At 51.5% G+C, this 18,851-nt stretch overlaps 1 protein-coding gene across 16 annotated transcripts in view; it reads left to right on the top strand.

Moving 5' to 3' along the window:
• The window catches only part of NIPBL (NIPBL cohesin loading factor), a 1,722,939-nt gene that overhangs the window by 1,656,549 nt on the left and 47,539 nt on the right, over positions 1 to 18,851 (top strand). For all 16 annotated transcript variants that reach the window (XM_085631078.1, XM_085631072.1, XM_085631074.1 and 13 more), the window contains one exon: positions 7,719 to 7,893. In XM_085631078.1, the coding sequence (XP_085487204.1) occupies positions 7,719 to 7,893 (175 nt within the window). The remainder of the gene's footprint in view (positions 1 to 7,718; positions 7,894 to 18,851) is intronic.

Here is an 18,851-nt window from a genome sequence, read left to right on the forward strand (position 1 = left end):
AAGCATGTTACTCCTTGGCAAGGAAAGAGCCTCCTGTGGGGTTGTGTGCCCATTCTACCAGGGCAACTGCAGCCACTACTGCCTTGGGACGCGGCGTTCCCTTGCAGGACATTTGTCAGGCAGCCACGTGGGCCTCGCTGTACATGTTTACTAAGCATTACTGCCTTGACAGTCAAGTCCGGAGAGACGGATTCTTTGGCCATTCTGTTCCCCATGACTTTCTGGTGTAATCTGTTTGCAGGCCCACCACCGTGGTTGGTATTGCTGGGGTATCTATTCTAAGGTAAGGAATCTATCACTAACGTGTCTCTTTCAGATGCACAAGTTACTACTTGTGTAACGATATATCTGTAAGAGACATTAGTTAGTGATAGATTACTTACCGCCCCACCCATCCTCCCCGTTCTGCGAACTTTTTTCTAGGGTTAAGGTCATCCCCTTTCAGGGCCTTAGTTTCATGGCACCAGTGGTCAGTTTCTTGCATGGCTCTGCGTTCATGGCGCGGAAAGTTGTGTACAGAACTGACGTCAGCGTTCATGGGTGGCGCGTAAGTTGTCTCGGTGACGTCATCTCGCTGCTTACGACGCCAGCTACGGACGCGGAGCCGCAGGACGCCACCTACTGATGAGCAGTGGTACTGCTAGCAAAACTTTCCGGATCCAGTCTGATGCCTGGGGATATTGTAAGGTAAGGAATCTGTCGCTAACTAATGTCTCTTACAGATATATCGTTACATAAGTAGTAACTTGTGCTTCAGAAATTGACTACGCGATGGACATCGCGTCCACTGGTTTCCGTCCGCTAGCCGGAGCTGCGGTCCTAAGACGCCAAGGATGGCTTAAGGCTACAACATTCAGGCCTGACATCCAGACCAAGATTCTTGATATGCCTTATGATGGACAAGAGCTTTTTGGGAAGAATATCAATGAAGCGCTTCAGGTAATCAAAAAAGATAATGATACGGCCAAAGCCTTGGGTACCCTCCAGTATAGAAGAACCCCTTTTCGTGGTGCATGGGGTAAAAGGCAATCTTCCTACAGAGGAGATCTGAAAGAAACACGTTAGTTGGATTCCTCACCTTAGAATATCCCCAGGCGTCAGGCTGGAATCCGGAATTTTTTTTCGTCAGCAATACCCTTGCGCGTCGCTAGGCGTCGTCTGCGGCTCTGCGGCCGTCGTGCGCCGGGATGACGCTGTCGAAGTACTTAGACGCCGCCCTCGCGCGCTGACTTCAGTTTTTCTTTTTTCCGTGCCAGACCACGCCGATCCGGGAAGAGCATACCCTTATAGTCATTTTTTGACTAAACTTTTTGACTCTTTTGGTCTATTCTGTCGACTCGACTCTGGTGCCGGTAGGATGCCTGGTTTCAAACCCTGTGACTCCTGTCACCGACTGATGTCGGTTATGGACCACCACCGCCGGTGCCTCTACTGCCTTGGGGCCGACCACGATTCCGAGTCGTGCCTCGACTGCCGGGCCCTGACTTCGAAGGCTAGGCCGGAGCGGTCCCGCAAGCTACTGGAGTTCTGGCAGTCACCACCACCACTCGTCTGGTTCCAAGTCTTCGGGTAATTCACAGCATAGTAAGAAGTCCAAGAGGCGACATCGCTCTTTGGGCTCCCCTCGCCGGTCGCGCGACTCGGCTGAGCCGCAGGAGTCGCTTCCGTCCCCATACCCGCCAGTCCCTGGGACCAACGCGACTCCGGCGGAGGTCAGTGCCTTCCTCTCGGCCATGAGGGGCCTGGCTCCGCCGTCGACGCCTGTTGGCGCGCCTTCGGGCCCCGCGGGCTCGACTGAAAGGCCTAGCGATCCGGCGGCTCCGGCCCCGGCGCCGACTTAGGTCCCGCCGCAGGTCCCCGTAGGATCCAGGCCCGGATCCCAGTCGGCGCCGGTCGACCTCACGACCCCTCCGCCGGTGCCGACTCCGGTACCACCTCCGGCGCCGCCTTCGGACGACGCTGTTCCCCGGTTCAGTCCTGGTTCGGAGCGGCGCCGCGTCCGACAATTTCATCTTCCGCCCGGCTCCGATCATTCCACCTGTCTACCAGGAATCGGATGACGGTGACGACTGGGAGGGGTCTGAGGACCCTCTGGCCCAGTAGGGCCAGTTATCACAGGACTGGGCAGATGAGCTGGGGGATGCCAGTGGTCTTGATACCTCCCCTGACACTGGCTTCATCTCTCCTCCGACCGTGGCTTCAGAGGAAGGTGCTGCTTTTTCTGTGGTGCTGCACAAGGCGGCCGAAGCCCTTGGGCTAGAGCTGCCTGCAGTGGCTGTTAGGACTAACCTCCTCACCGAGGTGCTCCAACCATCAGCAAGCTCCTCGGAGCCTCTGCTGCAGTTTAATGAAGCACTCCTGGACGTTCTGAAGGGCACCTGGTCCAAGCCCTCCACAGTACCTCCTGTGGACCGGAACGTAGCCTGGCGCCACCGCCCTGCACCGGGCGACCCCAGTTTTCTGTCCCTGCACCCCACGCCCGAGAGCCTGGTTATCCAGGCCTCGACTTCCCAGACCTCCTTCCCGTCCGCTCCCCCGGATCGGGAATCCAAGAGACTTGAGCCGTTTGGTAAGAAGCTGTTCTCCTCCCTTAGTTTGGGACTGCGGTCTGTTAACACCGCTTGTCTCTTGGACCGTTACTCCCACTCCCTGTGGGATACGGTGGAGGACGTGCTGCCCCAATGTCCGGAGGAGGCCCGGACACGGCTCACCCAGGCTCTTGCCGAGGGGCGGGATGCAGCGCAGCACGCTATCAGATGTGGACTGGACACTACGGACTCGCTGGGTAGGGCGATGTCGACCACAGTGGCGCTCCGCCGCCACGCCTGGCTGCGGTCCATGAGTTTTTCAGGGGATGTTCAGAGCACCCTCATGGACATGCCTGTGAGAAGTTGGCCTCATATATGATGTCACTAGTTCTAGTGTACACCCTGTATCAGTCCAAACAACCCTTATGGTGATTGGTTGTAAAGTCAACCTTACAAACCAGCTATCCTAGTGGTAGCATGGACAAGAGCAGTCTTAGGCTAAACTCTGTATGGCATGTGAAGCCAGCTGATGTACCATTTGCAATCCCTTGAATACCAAATGAAAGGACACCACAACAGATATATTATAAAAATAGAATGTATTTATTCTAGTCAAAATACCCTCAGCACTCTTTATTGTACTTACCTCGAATCTCATAGTCTTATTTAAGCATACATAAGTCACACAGGTAAGTAATACAGTTAGGCCCTAGGGGCCACGCGAACCATATACTAAGTAAGTGGTATAAGAACCACTGTCACGAACACAGGTTAGGCCTAGGCCTAGGGAATCGCTGGGGCTACACTATCCTATTAGTTGCTAGGCAGTGGGAGGCCCACAGGATTCAGGTGCAGAGTGGAAACACTCACGCGTAATGCGTTAAATTCGATAGAAATAGTAGTATTTAGAAATAAAGAGTTTTAGGACACTTCGGAAGGAACTAGGAGTTAGAGACTTGGAAACTAGACACTTGGATAGTCAATACCCTTGTGAGCACCGGAGTACTCAAGTTACCTAGCCCACGGGCTGCGTGTGCATAGGTGTGAACTTGCGTCGGGTTTCGCTGTCGACTCCTATGGATGCCTGAAGAAAGTTGCTGACAGGCAGTCAGTGAAGAGTGTCCGGTGGATTCCAAGGATGGAATCAGGAAGGAGGATACCGGCAAGCAGAGGGGACAGAGTCTAGGTCACCAGCCAGGAGCCGGGAAGGAACCAGGAAGGAACCAGGCGATGTCGTGAAGATGCAGGTGAAGAGGTGAAGCTTGTCGCAGCAGCCACGGGTACCAGGAGGTGTCGAGGACGACCAGAACCAGGAGTCGAGCTGTCCCACGAGGGCACTTGCTGTCGGCGGCGTCGATGTCGAGTTGGGACACAACAAGCCTTGGCAAGCGCAACCCACGCAGAAAGAAGGATTCCCTTCTGTTGCAGACCAGGAAGGTCTGAGGTGCTTCTCTTTTGCAGGGAAGCAAGGGCCAGTCTGGAGGAGCCAAACCAGCGGTGGAAAGTTCAAGGTTCGTCGTCACAAAGGCTACTAGCCAACGGGCAAGCAACCGGACAGACGCGTCGAGCAGGAAACTGCAGAAGGGCCCCACGCAGAACTCGTGGAGTGTGGAGGGCTCATCTTCGGTGCAGATGGTGCTCGGGGTTGGGGCTTCTCAATCCCCAGTTCACAACTTCGAGGATGCCTCAGAAGCTGCACTGGAAGCAAGTCGCCAATTTTCCCAGGTAGCCGGTCCCACGTCTCTTGTCGCCTCCACGGATCTCAGCTTTGCTGTGGATGTGGATCAGGGTCAGAGAAGTCTGGAAGTCAAGGCGCTGGTCGGGCTCTGCAGTCGATTCCTCGTAGAACTTCGGGCAAAGCAAACGGCAGGTCGCTTGATGGTGCCTGTTTGCACAGGGTGGTCACTCCTTGGCCACAAGGGAGATTCTTCGGTCTTCTTCCGTAGTCGAATGTCGAAGGTCCAGAGTTTCTGTTCAAGTTCAGTTTATCAGGATAATCCAAAGTCCTAGGGACTCAGCTCCCACTCTTATACTAATCTGGGGGGCTGGGTTACCTGCTAGGTCCCTCCTATGGGTGGGGTCCAGGGAGGGGGGTGGTTACACCCCCTTCCCTTTGTCGAGTTTCGCGCCAGGACTGGGGCTGGAGTGCCCCAGCACCGGTTTGAACTGGACTATGCATGGGACACCTTGTGTGCCCCAGGCAGTGTCTCGTTTGATTCATCCCTCCCTGCCCCAATACACTAAGGCCTGTCTAGGGTGGTGCTAGCCCCTCCCAAGGCAGGAAACCTATTGTCCAAGCCTCCCTCGCTGGAAGGTCTCCCAGCAGCAGGAGGTCAGACTCGTGTCTGTGGCAGCAGCGTCCATTTTGTGACGCTGGGGCTCTGGTTAACTTTAACCGGGTAGTAGGTCTTCAACATGTCTTCTCCCTCTAGAAGGGAGGAATACTATCCTCACCGCCAGAAATGGTGTGGGGGTAGTATTCCAAAGTGTTAGACACCTTACACGACATGTTTTGATAAAGCCAAACCATAGTTACCATAACCGCAAGGATTATAAGGCACTTTAAGAGTATATGGTAGGCTATATCATAGAACAGCTATAAGGACATGATTCCGAAAGCTGCAGACAGGCTCAGCTCATGCTAGAGCACCATCTCACATGTTACCAAGCACTCTGCCTCCAGGATTGTTAAGGCCTGCCATAGGAGTGACTGATAGGTACACATGTGTCTATATATAAGGGTAGATATAGGCATACTATATCTAAGCAAGGGGTGATTACACGACCTTGCCCCAGCTGAAAGATCAGCCAGTTGTGTCTGATTGGAAGGCCAGACCAGGGGTGGCATAATACATGCTGCCGCCCCTGGGAGGCCTAGGGTACACATATGCCCTGGGTACCTAGGGTACACTGTACAGGGTCCAATAAGGTGATCCTTACCAATTGGGAATGTACCTAGGGTACATGGAGTCCATTTTAAAGAGCGAGCAGACAGCCTGAGACCCTGAATGGCAGAATCTCAGGCCAACTAAGTCGAAAAACCAGCTAGACACTAGGCAAAAAGTTGGGGGTAACCATAGTCAGATATCCACCTTCCTACAGTGCTTACAAAAATCAGAGGGACTGGAACTCCTTCCAGGAAAGTTCTAGAGGGTGCTGTCAGCTGATTGTTTGTTCTCTTAAGTTCAGTCCTTTTCAAATAAGGACTTGGATATGTTACTAAATGTAAGGCTTTAGGCCTGTTACCTTCTATGTCTAAAGTGACATTACCTTTATAAATGTACAGAGGACTCCCATCTCGACGACGGGGAATGATTCAAGCATGTGAATCTATGAAAGATACCAATACTGGATAACTGCAGTTACAGGTAAGTAACTCATTTCTTTTCTTTGGTAAAATAAACCTTATAGAATTGCATTTGATAAATGCACCCTCTCTGTACGAAGGGCCCTCTTGGAAATGTGGATATTTACCTTCTGTATTGGGCTATCCACAAGGTCATCGTAAACCACTGTATGTTTTTGTAACAGGGAAGTTCCAGCCTTCTGCCTCAAGAGAGACTTGCTGGAGGGGCATAACTTCTCCTTAAGTCACCAGTCCCTGGGACACTTCCCCCTGCTACCAGAGTTGCGTCGAACCGTTGTTCTAAGGCCCTTTAGTGGAAGCAGAGGGAGGTGTATTCTCATGCAGGAAACTCAGCTATGGGGAGGAACCTGTCTAGTTTGGAACATCTGAAGGATTTTGAGATGTGGGACCGTAGAGACGCATCTTGGCTAAGGGAAATCTGGGGTTTTTATGAAGCCCTTTTCCTACACAGCTAGAGGAATATAAATTTCAGAATCCTAGCTTTATAGATACCACCAATTTAGACACATCCTTGAGACTTAGAAGTCAGAGCTATAGGCACTCCCAGGAATTCAGCCCAACTGGTTACTAAACAATTGGGTAAAGGTCGAATTAAGAGTGTATCACACTGTTTTCTTTACTTCCCCATGCTGCTTAACTGTGGTGAAATCAGAAATGGGAGGTTAACTTGGGCCCACTAGATGAGGTGGGCTTAAGGAATGCTCCACTTTTCCCCAGGGAAATAGCTATTTCCACTAGACTGCGTCTAGTGTAAATTAAGTACCAAACAACATTTATTTCACCCCGACCCCCACCCCAGAATGACTCAGGAAAACGGGCAGAACACAATCACCGATCAGTACCAGATGTTACATACGGGATGGGGATTTTTTTTCTACATAATATGGAGCTACCTAATAGTTAAGGTATACTGGCCCAAGTTCATCTAAACCATGCCAGGGCTGCTGAGAACGCTAATTGATCTGTCATCCAATATACTGCCTCCTGGGGTGAGGGAGGGGTGATAGATGATCTTTGGACTTGAGAGGGGAGCCAGCCTGGTGGACCGAGGCACCCTTTTGGCCAAAAGGTATATGGTCATTCATTTGAGTACAAGGTTGCCTTACTGCATGACAAGTGGTTAAAAGAACCAATGTACCAGGCCAGTTGATGTCCCCACATAAGCACAGAAGAATTTGGGCACGTCCACTTATCAATTGCTTATGTGATTCTGGCGAATAATTTGCTTCCTGATTTGAATGGGGCCAGTATTAGTGTGTGAGAATGTCTGCGATGCAAATATCTGTCATCATTTTCTGCCATTTGTTTTTGTATGAAAAGCAAAAAAAAGTGCTTTAAAAAAAAAAATGCAAGCTTTCTAAAAAATCTTCCGGATGAAGAAAAACCTAACAAAAAAATTACCTCCCAGACCCCAGTGGATATTTTCAAGTACTAATTCTTCTAGACACCCCATTCTTTTCTTTGTATCATATTGAAGATATTTTGGAATCCCTCTATTGTACTTCACTCTAGAGCTAACATGCTGTTATTGAACAGGGCTTTTAGAAGTTCTCATCTGCAGCCTTAAAACCTCAGGTTACTTGTTTTCTTTGACGTGTCCTTAAGACAAACACAAACAAAGTACTTCGGTTTATTTAATATTAGATATTCAAGAATCTACATGACTTCTAAGGCGTATTCTGAACAGGAATGAACTGGAATCTTGTGATGGAGGATTTTTTCCTGTTTTACTTAACAGTAGGACACCAGTTACATATCAACAATAATTATAAATAGCAGTTACAGCAAAGTGTTTTATCAATATTGTGTTCTTTCTCCTACAGTAAAATTCAGAAATATTCTCCTTCTGAATCTGCAAAGGTGTATGATAAGACAATAAACAGGAAGACTGGTGTTTATTTCCAGCCTAAGCAAACTGAGGACTTCTTGCGAAGTGATATGGCACATACTGAACTAGACGATGACATGAAGAGGACCATTGCAAAGCAGTACTTGGATGTAAGTGTTGAAACAAAGTTGTTTTCTATTTGTAATATCCTAGGAACATTGTAGCATTTTCAATTATTGCCACTTACATATGAATCCTGCCGCTAAGGTATAGAATGAAAGTCTTGATATAAATATAGGTGCTTCTGATGGACACTTCTAAACACAGATTCCTCACATTATAATATCCATCATGTGCCAGACTGAATCTGCAGAATTTTGTAGCAGTGCTCTCACACGCCAACAGGTGGATCCGTGCGACTCAATGTCACCCTAGAAGTGATGGAGCAGAGTTGCATGTAAGTGCCACACCTGGACACTGATGTCCCTTCCTTTCTGTATTGTTATAGGCTCTTCATTGGTGGTCATAAACACTAGAATAATTCAGTGACGACTACGTGCACCCCGGAGTAATTGTCATAAAAACCATACAGTAGGGGGGTGTCTTACCATCGTTCATGGTGATTCACACCTTGTGACAGCGCAACAGATGCTCAATTTCTTATTCATTAGAGATTAAAATAAATCTTAGATTGCAGCTTTTAATGTGCTTGAAAGAAGATGTAGCCTGTAGTAAAGGAGGTTCCACTACCCATAAGGCACTCAACCAGCAGCTATTTCAGCAAGCCAATTTTTCCAGGTTTTGTGAGCAGGACCTACAGAGCACCTGGGAAGGTTTTGCACTTGCATTTTGGGTAAAGTTTGAAATAAAATTAGATTTTTACAGCTTCACTCTGTGTCTTTAACTCATCTCTGTCGATTGAAGCCTTTTTTGTTTATTCCTGCTCTATCACTCGACTTAAAGACGCTGATCGACTGCTACAATTGACACACTATTGACATATGTAAGAAAATGCCTCTTTTTGTATGGTCACCCCCACGTTTTTCTACTGATGCTGCTGAGTTTTCCACTCCGAGTGCACTGAGGCCTGCTAACCAAACCTCCGTGCCCTGACCCTAAAAGTGTTTGTCGAATTGGGTATGCCCAATTGGAAATGGTTAACTTACCTATAAGTCCGTATTAAATTGTACCCTCGAACCTAAGGCATGTAAGTTAGAACGGTACCCCAGGGCTTGCAGCACTGCTTGTGTCAACCTACAGGTTCCTCAAGTAAAACAAGTCCCCCGTTCGCCACTGCAGACTAATAGAGCAGTCCTTCCCTGCTAACCCAACTTTGTCATTGAAAGCAGTGCAAAGCTGACACATCTGAAAGAGACACGTTAGTGATAGATTCCTTACCTTAGAATATTCCCCAGGCATCAGTCTGGATTCGAAAAGTTTTCTGCTTAGCAGTACCCCTGTGCGACAGTAGGTGGCATCGTGCACGCCAGGATGGCGTCACGGAGGCTACTTAGGCGCCACCCATGCATGCTGACATCAGTTCTTTCTTTTTCCGCGCCGAAAGCGCAGATCCGGATTGAGCACGTACCTCGGTCAATTTTTGACCACTTTTTGAGACTATTTGTCTTCTCCTCTTGTCTCTTGGTACACGAAGGGATGCCCGACTTTAAGTCTTGCGGGTCGTGCCACCGTAATATGTTGGTGGCGGACCCCCATGATGTCTGCCTCTACTGTCTGGAGACCGACCACGACTCCAGGGAATGTCGAGACTGTCGTGCCATGGCCCAAAGGCATTGCGCGGAGCGGCGCCGGAAGTTGCTGGAGGTCCGGCACTCCGGGTCTAGGGGCCGTTCGCGGGACTGCTCGCGGCACCGCTGCCGTCCCTCCTCTACCCGGGTCCGTCGGCGACTCCCGAACAGCGGCAAGAGTTTCTTGCTGCTTTGGACCACCTGTTTAGGCCTCGGGCTCCCGCTGGTGCGCCTGCGGGCCCCGCGGCCCTGTGTCCAGATCCTGTTGACCCGGTGGCACCGCCTCCGCCGCCAGCCCCGGAGCCACTGGATCCAGCGCCCGCGACTCCGGCGCCACAAGGTGTAACACCGCTGGCTCTGGCCCCAGCGCCGCCCCTGGCACCGCCACAGGTGCCGCACTGGGTGCCGTTTATCCCGCCCCTGCCTCGATTCTCGGACCATTTTGTTCCGACCTGGGATCCTCATTGGGATGGGGCTCCGGTTCGGCCCCGGCCGGCGCCGCTGGCCCCCTCTCCGGTCCTGCCGCTGTGACTGGCTCCTTCTACCCCGGAGCCGGATGAGGACTGGGACGGCTCCGAGGACCCCCTTGCGCGGCAGTGTGACTCCGAGCAGGATTGGGTGGATGACCTTCAAGATGCGGGTGAACTTGATGTGTCTTCCGACCCGGGGTTTGCCTCGCCTCCGCATACTATGGAGGAGAGCGCTTCCTACACTATGCTGCTGCGTCGAGCCACGGAGGCTCTCCACCTCGACCGCCCTACGGTGGCCCTTAAGACCAACCTTCTTACGGAGGTGGTCCAGACGGCGTCTACGTCATCGGAGCCGCTGCTCCCTTTCAATGAGGCCCTTACCGAAGTCCTCTTGGGTACTTGGTTGCGGCCGGCCTCGGGGGCGCCGGTGGATAAGAAAGTTGCTAGGCGTCATAACCCGGCGCATGGTGATCCCGCCTTCTTGACCACTCACCCTACGCCTGAGAGCCTGGTCATTCAGGCCTCGACATGGCAGAGTGCCTTTCCTTCGGCTCCGCCGGACAAGGATTCTAAGAGGCTGGACCAATATGGCAAGAGGTTGTTCTCCTCAGCCAATTTGGGGTTGAGATCGGTTAATACCGCCTGCTTGTTGGGCCGTTACTCCCATGCAGTGTGGGTTTCGGTGGCGGAGGTTCTGCCTCAGTGCTCTGAGGAGGTCCAGGCTGTCCTTTTCCAAGTAATTGCGGAGGGCACAGATGCGGCGAAGTTTGCCATCAGGTGTGGTTTGGACACCGCTGATTCGTTGGGCAGGGCGATTTTCACGACGGTGGCGTTGCAGCGCCACGCCTGGTTGCGTTCCACTGGCTTCTCACCCGATGTCCAGAGCTCGCTCATGGACATGCCCTTTGATGGCTCCCGCTTCTTTGGCGATAAGGCTGACAATGCCCTAGAGCGCTTTAAAGACTCTGGTGCCACGGCCAAGTCTTTGGGTCTTTCCTCAAAAATTCCTGCCACAACGGGGTTTTGTTCCTTTCGTGGCCAGGACAGGGGTACCCAGGCGCGCTCTTCCAGCAAGCGTGTGCAGAACCAGCCTCAGCGCGGACGTGCATTCCGCAGGGGCGGGTCTGGTAACCAGGGTGCGGGGCAGTCCACTTCTACCCCCGCTGCTTCCGCCTCGAAGCCTTCCTAATCCGAGCTTCAGGGGGGCACCCTATGCCAGTGGGTGGCAGGGTTCACCTCCACCACTGGCGCGAGATTACGTCGGACAAGTGGGTGCTGCAGATAATCTGCCAAGGTTACTCGCTCCCCTTTCTGGCCACCCCTCCAGGCATGCCACCTCGGTACCACCACATGTCTGGGGTTCATTTGGCTCTTCTCCGTCAGGAAGTTACGGCCCTCCTGGCCAAGGGGGCCATCGAGTACGTTCCCGATCAGGAAGTAGGGAGTGGTGGCTATTCCCACTACTTTCTGGTCCCCAAGAAGGGCAAGGGGGGCCTGCGCCCCATCTTGGACCTCCCGCATGTCAATCGCTTCCTCCGGAAGGAGAAGTTCAAGATGCGGACTCTGGCTCAGGTCCTGTCTGCCCTGGACCCTGGAGACTGGATGGTAGCGTTGGACTTGCAGGATGCTTATTTTCACATTCCCGTCCTGCCGGCCCACCGGCGTTACCTGCGGTTCACGGTAGGCCAGGAGCATTTTCAGTTTGCTGTGCTCCCCTTCGGCCTCACCAGTGCTGCTCGGGTGTTCACGAAAGTGATGGCGGTGGTCGCAGCTCATCTGCGCTGGGCAGGAGTGTCAGTCTTCCCCTACCTTGATGACTGCCTGTTAAAGGCGGGCTCGCCCCAGGCAGTTGTCTCCCATCTCCAGACTACGGCTGACCTCCTGCATCTGCTGGGCTTCTCCATCAATGTGCCGAAGTCACACCTGAGTCCCTCTCAGAAGCTCCCTTTCATCGGAGCAGTTCTGGATTTGACGCTGTTTCGGGTTTATCCTCCCGAACAGCGAGTCTGGGATATTCAGGCTATGGTTCCGCTCTTTCAGCCTCTATCCCGTATTTGTCAGGATCCTGCTGGTGCCGCATGCCAGATGGCATATGCGGGCTCTGCAGTGGGACCTGAAGTTCCAGTGGGCGCAGCATCAGGGCAACCTGTCCAATCATGTCCAGATCTCGGAGGGCACTGCACGGCAATTGAAGTGGTGGCTCACGAATCGCGAATGGGTCAGTGGCAGATCCCTCTCCCTTCCCTAACCAGAGCACACAGTAGTGACGGATGCATCCCTCCTGTGCTGGGGAGGCCACATGGGAGAGGCGGAGATCAGAGGCCTCTGGTCTCCGGCGGAGTCCCGGCTCCATATGAACCTTCTGGAGCTGCGGGTGATCCGGCTTGCACTGAAGGCATTCCTTCCCTCTGTCCAGGGAAGTGTAGTGCAGGTGTTCACGGACAACACCACCCCCACGTGGTATTGCAACAAGCGGGGCGGGGTCGTGGACCCTTTATCAGGAGGCTCTGCGCCTCTGGACGTGGCTGGGACGTCAAGGCATTACCTTGGTGGTTCAACACCTGGCAGGTTCTCTGAACGCCATGGTGGGCGAACTCAGCCACCAGTGCATGATGGATCACGAGCGGCGTCTGAACTCGGACGTGGCGCAAGGTCTCATTCTGCGATGGGGAGAGCCTTAGTTAGATCTATTCGCCACCGAAGAGAACGCGCAATGTCATCAGTTCTGCGCCTTGGAATTTCCAAGGCGGCACTCGCTCGGAGACGCTTTTCGTCTCGAGTTGAGCTGTGGTCTGTTGTACGCCTTTCTGCCTATACCACTTCTGCCCAGAGTGCTGAAGAAGATCAGGCGTGACCGGGCCCAAGTTATTCTAGTGGCTCCGGACTGGGCTCGAAGAGTATGGTTTCCCGAGCTACTCAGTATGAGCATCGATTCCCCTGATCCGTCTGCCTCTTCGGGAGGATCTTCTGTCGCTGCAGCAGGGGACAGTCCTCCACCCGAACCTGTCCAGCCTCCACCTCCATGCTTGGAGATTGAGCGTCGACAGTTGACACCTTTCGACCTTCCTCCCGAAGTTTGTGATGTCATCCTGGCAGCCAGGCGTCCCTCCAATAAAACGGTGTACGCCTGTAGGTGGAACAGATTTGTGGCATGGTGCACAGCTAAGACTGTGGATCCCCTTTCTGCCCCTCTTTCTGAGGTTCTCCTGTTCCTTCTTTCTTTGGCCCAGCACAGCTCTCCTCTGGGCTCTCTTAAAGGTTATCTTTCGGCTATCTCTGCCTTCCTACGGTTTGCTGATCAGCCTGCTTGGAGATTGAGCGGCGACAGTTTACACCTTTCGACCTTCCTCCCGAAGTCTGTGATGTCATCCTGGCAGCCAGGCGTCCCTCCACTAAAACGGTGTACGCCTGTAGGTGGAACAGATTTGTGGCATGGTGCACAGCTAAGACTGTGGATCCCCTTTCTGCCCCTCTTTCTGAGGTTCTCCTGTTCCTTCTTTCTTTGGCCCAGCACAGCTCTCCTCTGGGTTGATCAGCCTTCTCTTTTTAAGTCCCCAGTTGTTAACCGTTTTCTTAAGGGCATTACGCATACGTTCCCACCTGTGCCCTTCATAATGCCTCAGTGGGACTTGAATCTTGTCTTGACTTTTCTGATGTGTGCTCCCTTTGAGCCCCTTCATAACTGTCCCTTACGTCGTCTTACTCTCAAGACGGCTTTTCTGGTAGCTATCACCTCTGCCAGGAGAGTGAGTGAGCTCCAGGCTCTTTCTTCCAAACCTCCTTTCCTTTCTGTTCACCCGGACAAGGTGGTTCTGAGAACACGTCCTTCTTTCTTGCCAAAGGTTGTCATGCCCTTCCACATCGGGCAGACCATCACTTTGCCCACCTTTTTCCGCCTCCGCATCCCTCACGGGGAAGAGAGCGGCTCCACCGTCTGGACCCTAAACGTGCGCTTGCATTCTATCTGCAGTGTACACAGCAGTTTCGGGTGGATGATTTGCTCTTTGTTGGCTGTGTGGGCGCCAAAAGAGGTCGGGCGGTGCACAAACGGACCATCTCCCGGTGGGTCGTTCTGTGCATCAAAGCATGTTACTCCTTGGCCAAGAAGGAGCCTCCTGGGGGTCTCCGTGCCCATTCGGCCAGGGCAACTGCAGCCACTACTGCCTTGGGACGCGGTGTACCCTTGCAGGATATTTGTCAGGCACCTACGTGGGCCTCGCTGCACATGTTTACCAGGCTTCTTTGGCCGTTCTGTGCTCCGTGACTTTCTGATGTAATCTTGTTCGCAGACCCACCACCGGGGTTGGTATACTTGGGGTATCTATTCTAAGGTAAGGAATCTATCACTAACGTGTCTCTTTCAAATGCACAAGTTACTACTTGTGTAACGATATATCTGTAAGAGACATTAGTTAGTGATAGATTCCTTACCGCCCCACCCATCCTCCCAGTTCTGCGAACTGATTACTAGGGTTAAGGTCATCCGCTTTTATAGCCCAAAGGTCAGTTTCTCTCGCATGACTGCGTTTCGGCGCGGAAATATTGTTACACAAGTAGTAACTTGTGATTCAGTACCCACAAAGGGGCCTGAGGAGATGTGTAGGACCCTCTGGGTTTGTCTCCCCCCAACATGCAACAAAACACACAATAGAAACCCCGGGTCAGTGGAACTGGAAGAATACTAGTGGGGTGTCTGTTTAAAGGACGGTTTCCCTCACCCACCCGAGGGTAACATGCTTCATCATAGGGTGACCTCCTAGCATGATGAATCTAGTCATAGTGCAGACTACAACCCCCTCTCAGAGCGGGAAGAGCTCAGAAATGTGTTGTTTGTGTCCAAGAGGTATACTAAATACCTTAAGTCAAGTCAGTGTGGTTAGGGAAATTTAAAAAGAAAAGGGAGAAAGAGTGAGTTAAAACTGATTCAAAGGTATGCAGTTACATTTATTCAGCCTAGATACCCTCGTAAGAGGTGTGGTGGCCTTCTTCAGGACCTCGTTTTCGTTACTGCAAACTTTATCTGACTCCGGAGCGCAGGGCTCATGGTTCGATCACCGGTGGCAGCTCAGCATCATGTGACTCACTTAATCTCCCTACTGGCCTCCAGCGCCTCGAAACCTTAAGGGTTGATATGTTTATGCTTTACAAATAGGAATTAGCTGTGCAGATCAGGGGTGCCAGTCTTCCCCTATCTCGACTACTGACTTTTGAAGGTGAGCTTGCCCCAGACTGTCCTCTGCCACCTCCAGAATACAGAGAATCTCCTGCCTTCACTGGGGTTCACTATCAATTTGCCAAATTCACACCTTACTCCCTCTCAGATGCTTCGTTTCATCGGAGCTGTTCTGGACACAGTGCAGTTTCTGCCATATGCTGCCGAGCGGCGAGTCCAAAGTATTCAGGCTATGATACTGATGTTTCAGCCTCTATCCTGGTTTTTGGTGATAATGGCTCTAAGGCTGCTTGGCCTCATGGCCTCCTGCACCCTGCGAGTGACATGTCTTGATGGCAAATGCGGGCTCTGCAGTGGGACCTGAAGTTCCAGTGGGTGCAGCAGCCAGATGTATCTGTCATGCTCCAGATCTTGTAGGGAACGGCACAGGGTCTGCAGTGGTGGCTGACCAAACGCAGTTGGGTCAGAGGCAGGCCCCTCCCCCTTCCCCAACCAGCTCACACAATAGTGACATGTTTAACTCCTGGGATAGGGCAGGTTTCTGGAAGACATGGAGATCAGAGGACTCCACAGCAACTTGCTGAAGCTCCAAGCGATTGACTTGGCGTTGAAATTTTTCTCCCTTCCATCAAGGAAACGCTGGTTCAAGTATTAACGGACAAAACTACCGCCTTGTGGTACTACATCAAACAGGGCAGGGTGGGGTCCTGTACCCTTTGTCCAGAGACCCTATGTCTCTGGACTTGGCTGGAACAGCTTTGTATATCCCTGGAGGTTCAACACCTGGCATGTTCTGGGAACGCCAGGGCGGACAAACTCACCTGTCGATTTCTAGCAGATTGCGAATGACATCTCCATCTGCAGTTGGCACAAAGTCTTTCTGAAGTGGGGAGAGCCTTAGTTAGAGCCGTTGGCCGCAGCCGAGGTCAAGAAATGTCTGCAGTTTTGCACGCTGGAGTTTCCAAGGCGGCATTCGCTCAGCGACTCTTCATCTCGAGTGGAGCTTAGGCCTCCTGTACACCTATGCTCGTACACTTTTCCTCCCTTACCACTCCTGTCCAGAGTGCTCAAGAAAATCAGGAGCGACTGAGCCGAGTCATTCTTGTGGCCTCAGACTGGACACGGAGAGTCTGGTTTCCTGAGCTTCTCCAACTGAGCATCGATCCTCCGATCAAGCTGCCCCTTCAGGAGGATCTTTTGTCGTAGCAGCAGGGGAGTGTTCTCCACCTGAACCTGTCAACGCTTTTCCTTCTTGTGTAGAGATTAAGCAGCAGCAGTTGACAACATTCGACCTTTCTCCTGAAGTCTGTGGTTTTATTTAGGCAGCCAGGCGTCCTCTACAAAGACCGTGTACGCCTGCCGGTGGCATGAATCTGTAAATTATTGTAAAGAAAGGACTATTGACCCTCTTTCTGCTTCCCTCTCTCCAGTCCTTCTCCTCATTTTGACCCTTTCCTGCCAGGGCTCTGCTGTGGGTAAACTTAAAGGGGTACCTTTCGGCCTTGTCTGCCATCTGGAGGCTGCCAGACCAATCCTCTTTATTTAAATCCCCTATTGTACTCAAGGGAGATCCTCCTTCTCCACCACGAGACTGCCTAATTCAAGTTAGCTCAGTGGGCTTTAAATATCTGGGAATCTTAATCTCCTTGGACCAAACACTCCGTTTCAAGCACAACCTTCTCCCTCCGCTACAAAGACTTAAACATGATATAGCCAGTTGGAAAACACTTCCTCTCTCACTACTAGGCAAAGCGGCTCTCTTTAAAATGATGTTGTTACCCCGCCTTTTGTATATCTTGCAGAACTCACTAGACCTTGTCCCGATATGGGATGGAAAGCCTTGCATTGCATTGAGCAAGCTCACACTGAGTTGGTATGATGGGGTATTGGCCTCCCAGATATATAAAAAATACTACTGGGCAGCGCATCTTGAAGCCATCAATCACGCTACCTATGGTCGCCCTGATGATCCAGGGTATATCATGTACAGGTGGCTACTCCCGTGAGGGAATTATAACAGGGCACTCTATTCAAAACCTAACCGATTCACACTGGCGGGCCCAACTAAGCACATGGTCCACATTTGGAACACCGCCACTAAAACATTAGGATGGGGCAGAAACTCACGTTGGCAACCCCTTTATGGGACTGCGAAAAGCTGGGTAATCTGTGGAAGTCGCAGGGATTCAACAAGAGGGAACTCATTGGGAACTTGCAAATCAAAGACGTGGGAGAGGGGCGAGGTGAAGACATTTGCCTCTCTACAGGAACAACATGAGTTAGCTGACTCGGAGTGCTTTCGATACACGCAGGTCCGCCACGCACTGCAAGCACACTTTCCTAAGGGTTCCTCCCCCCCTGAATCCTCCCTGTTGGAAGATAGATTGCTGGACGGACACCTGTCTGAGAAAACCATATTGTTAGCTTATAAGAAATTGATCACTAATATGGCAGATACCCTCCAGCCACTATGAGAAAAATGGGCAAGAGATGGCATCGAACTGGACGATGAAGAATGGCAAGAGGCGGTATCTTCCCCAAGAGTGGTGGCAATCCCAGCTAGAATTCTTCACAGAGTGTATATTACGGGGCCTTGTCTGGTACAAATGGGTAGAGCTGAGGGAGGTGAATGTAGACAAAGATGAGGCCACGACGGCACATTCATACACATTCTATGGGAATGCGAACACATACAATCCTATTGGCGGAAAATACACTGCATACTCAGCAATGTACTTACCAATAGTCCTCCGTCCAGAGGCACGTCGGTGCCTCCTGAATGTGTGGGAGCCTACTGATCTGAATAATTATCAAGCACAATGGGCTACACTGGGATTAATTTATGAGTTTCTTCAGACCGTATCATAATAGGAAAACCAGCCGACACATGTTTCGTCACCTGGGAATTCACCCGTGACTCTTCAGGGACACGTCTGCAGCAATGGGATACTGCTGCCACCCTCAGAAGAAGCAACACAGGGAACTCCCTCAACCACAGGCACAGCTTTGTGGCAAAGTCACCTGAGGAAGAGTAATGCTAGGCGCCTGAGGGTGGCAGCAGTATCCCATTGCTGCAGACGTGGCCCTGAAGAGTCACAGGTGAATACCCGGGTGACGAAACACGTGTCAGCTGGTTTTCCTATTATGATACTGTCTGAGGCAACTCATAAATACAATCTAAAAAAAAGTATCCACTGGTGTCGACCCTTGCTATCATTTCGTCTGTAATTCGATTTTTGTGGATTGACACTCTTCAATTTCTCTTTGATTGTGTGCCCAGGACTTGGTTTGAATTTTACTGTGTGGGCCCGTGCCCTCAAGTTTTCTGGGGTTGTTTGGGTTTCCACTGACCTGGTAGCACCGTAACTATCCTGTATATTTCTCACTCTACCGCATACTTTCGTGAGCGCCATTCTTCCTGTCCACTCAAAACCCCACGCAGAATCGGTATTACACTGGGATTAATGTTGACAAAGAGGAACATTGCACAACTGTGGGGGGTGGCAAAACCACCCATGGTAGAGGCCTGGAAAAAAGACCTTGACTGGTGCATGTATAGGGAAAAGACTGTTTACACGGCCCGGGGTTGCCCTAAAAAATGGTCCAGAATTTGGAACCCTTGGAACTCCTACCGAACAGATATCTGCAGCCCACCACGTAGCATTGATCAGGGGGATACCACTGCCCCATAGTCTGTCCTTGCAGTGTAATATTGCAGAGAACTGTTACTCAATGTC

This window comes from Triturus cristatus, chromosome 2_1, assembly GCF_964204655.1.
Source record: "Triturus cristatus chromosome 2_1, aTriCri1.1, whole genome shotgun sequence".
Lineage (NCBI taxonomy): Eukaryota > Metazoa > Chordata > Amphibia > Caudata > Salamandridae > Triturus > Triturus cristatus.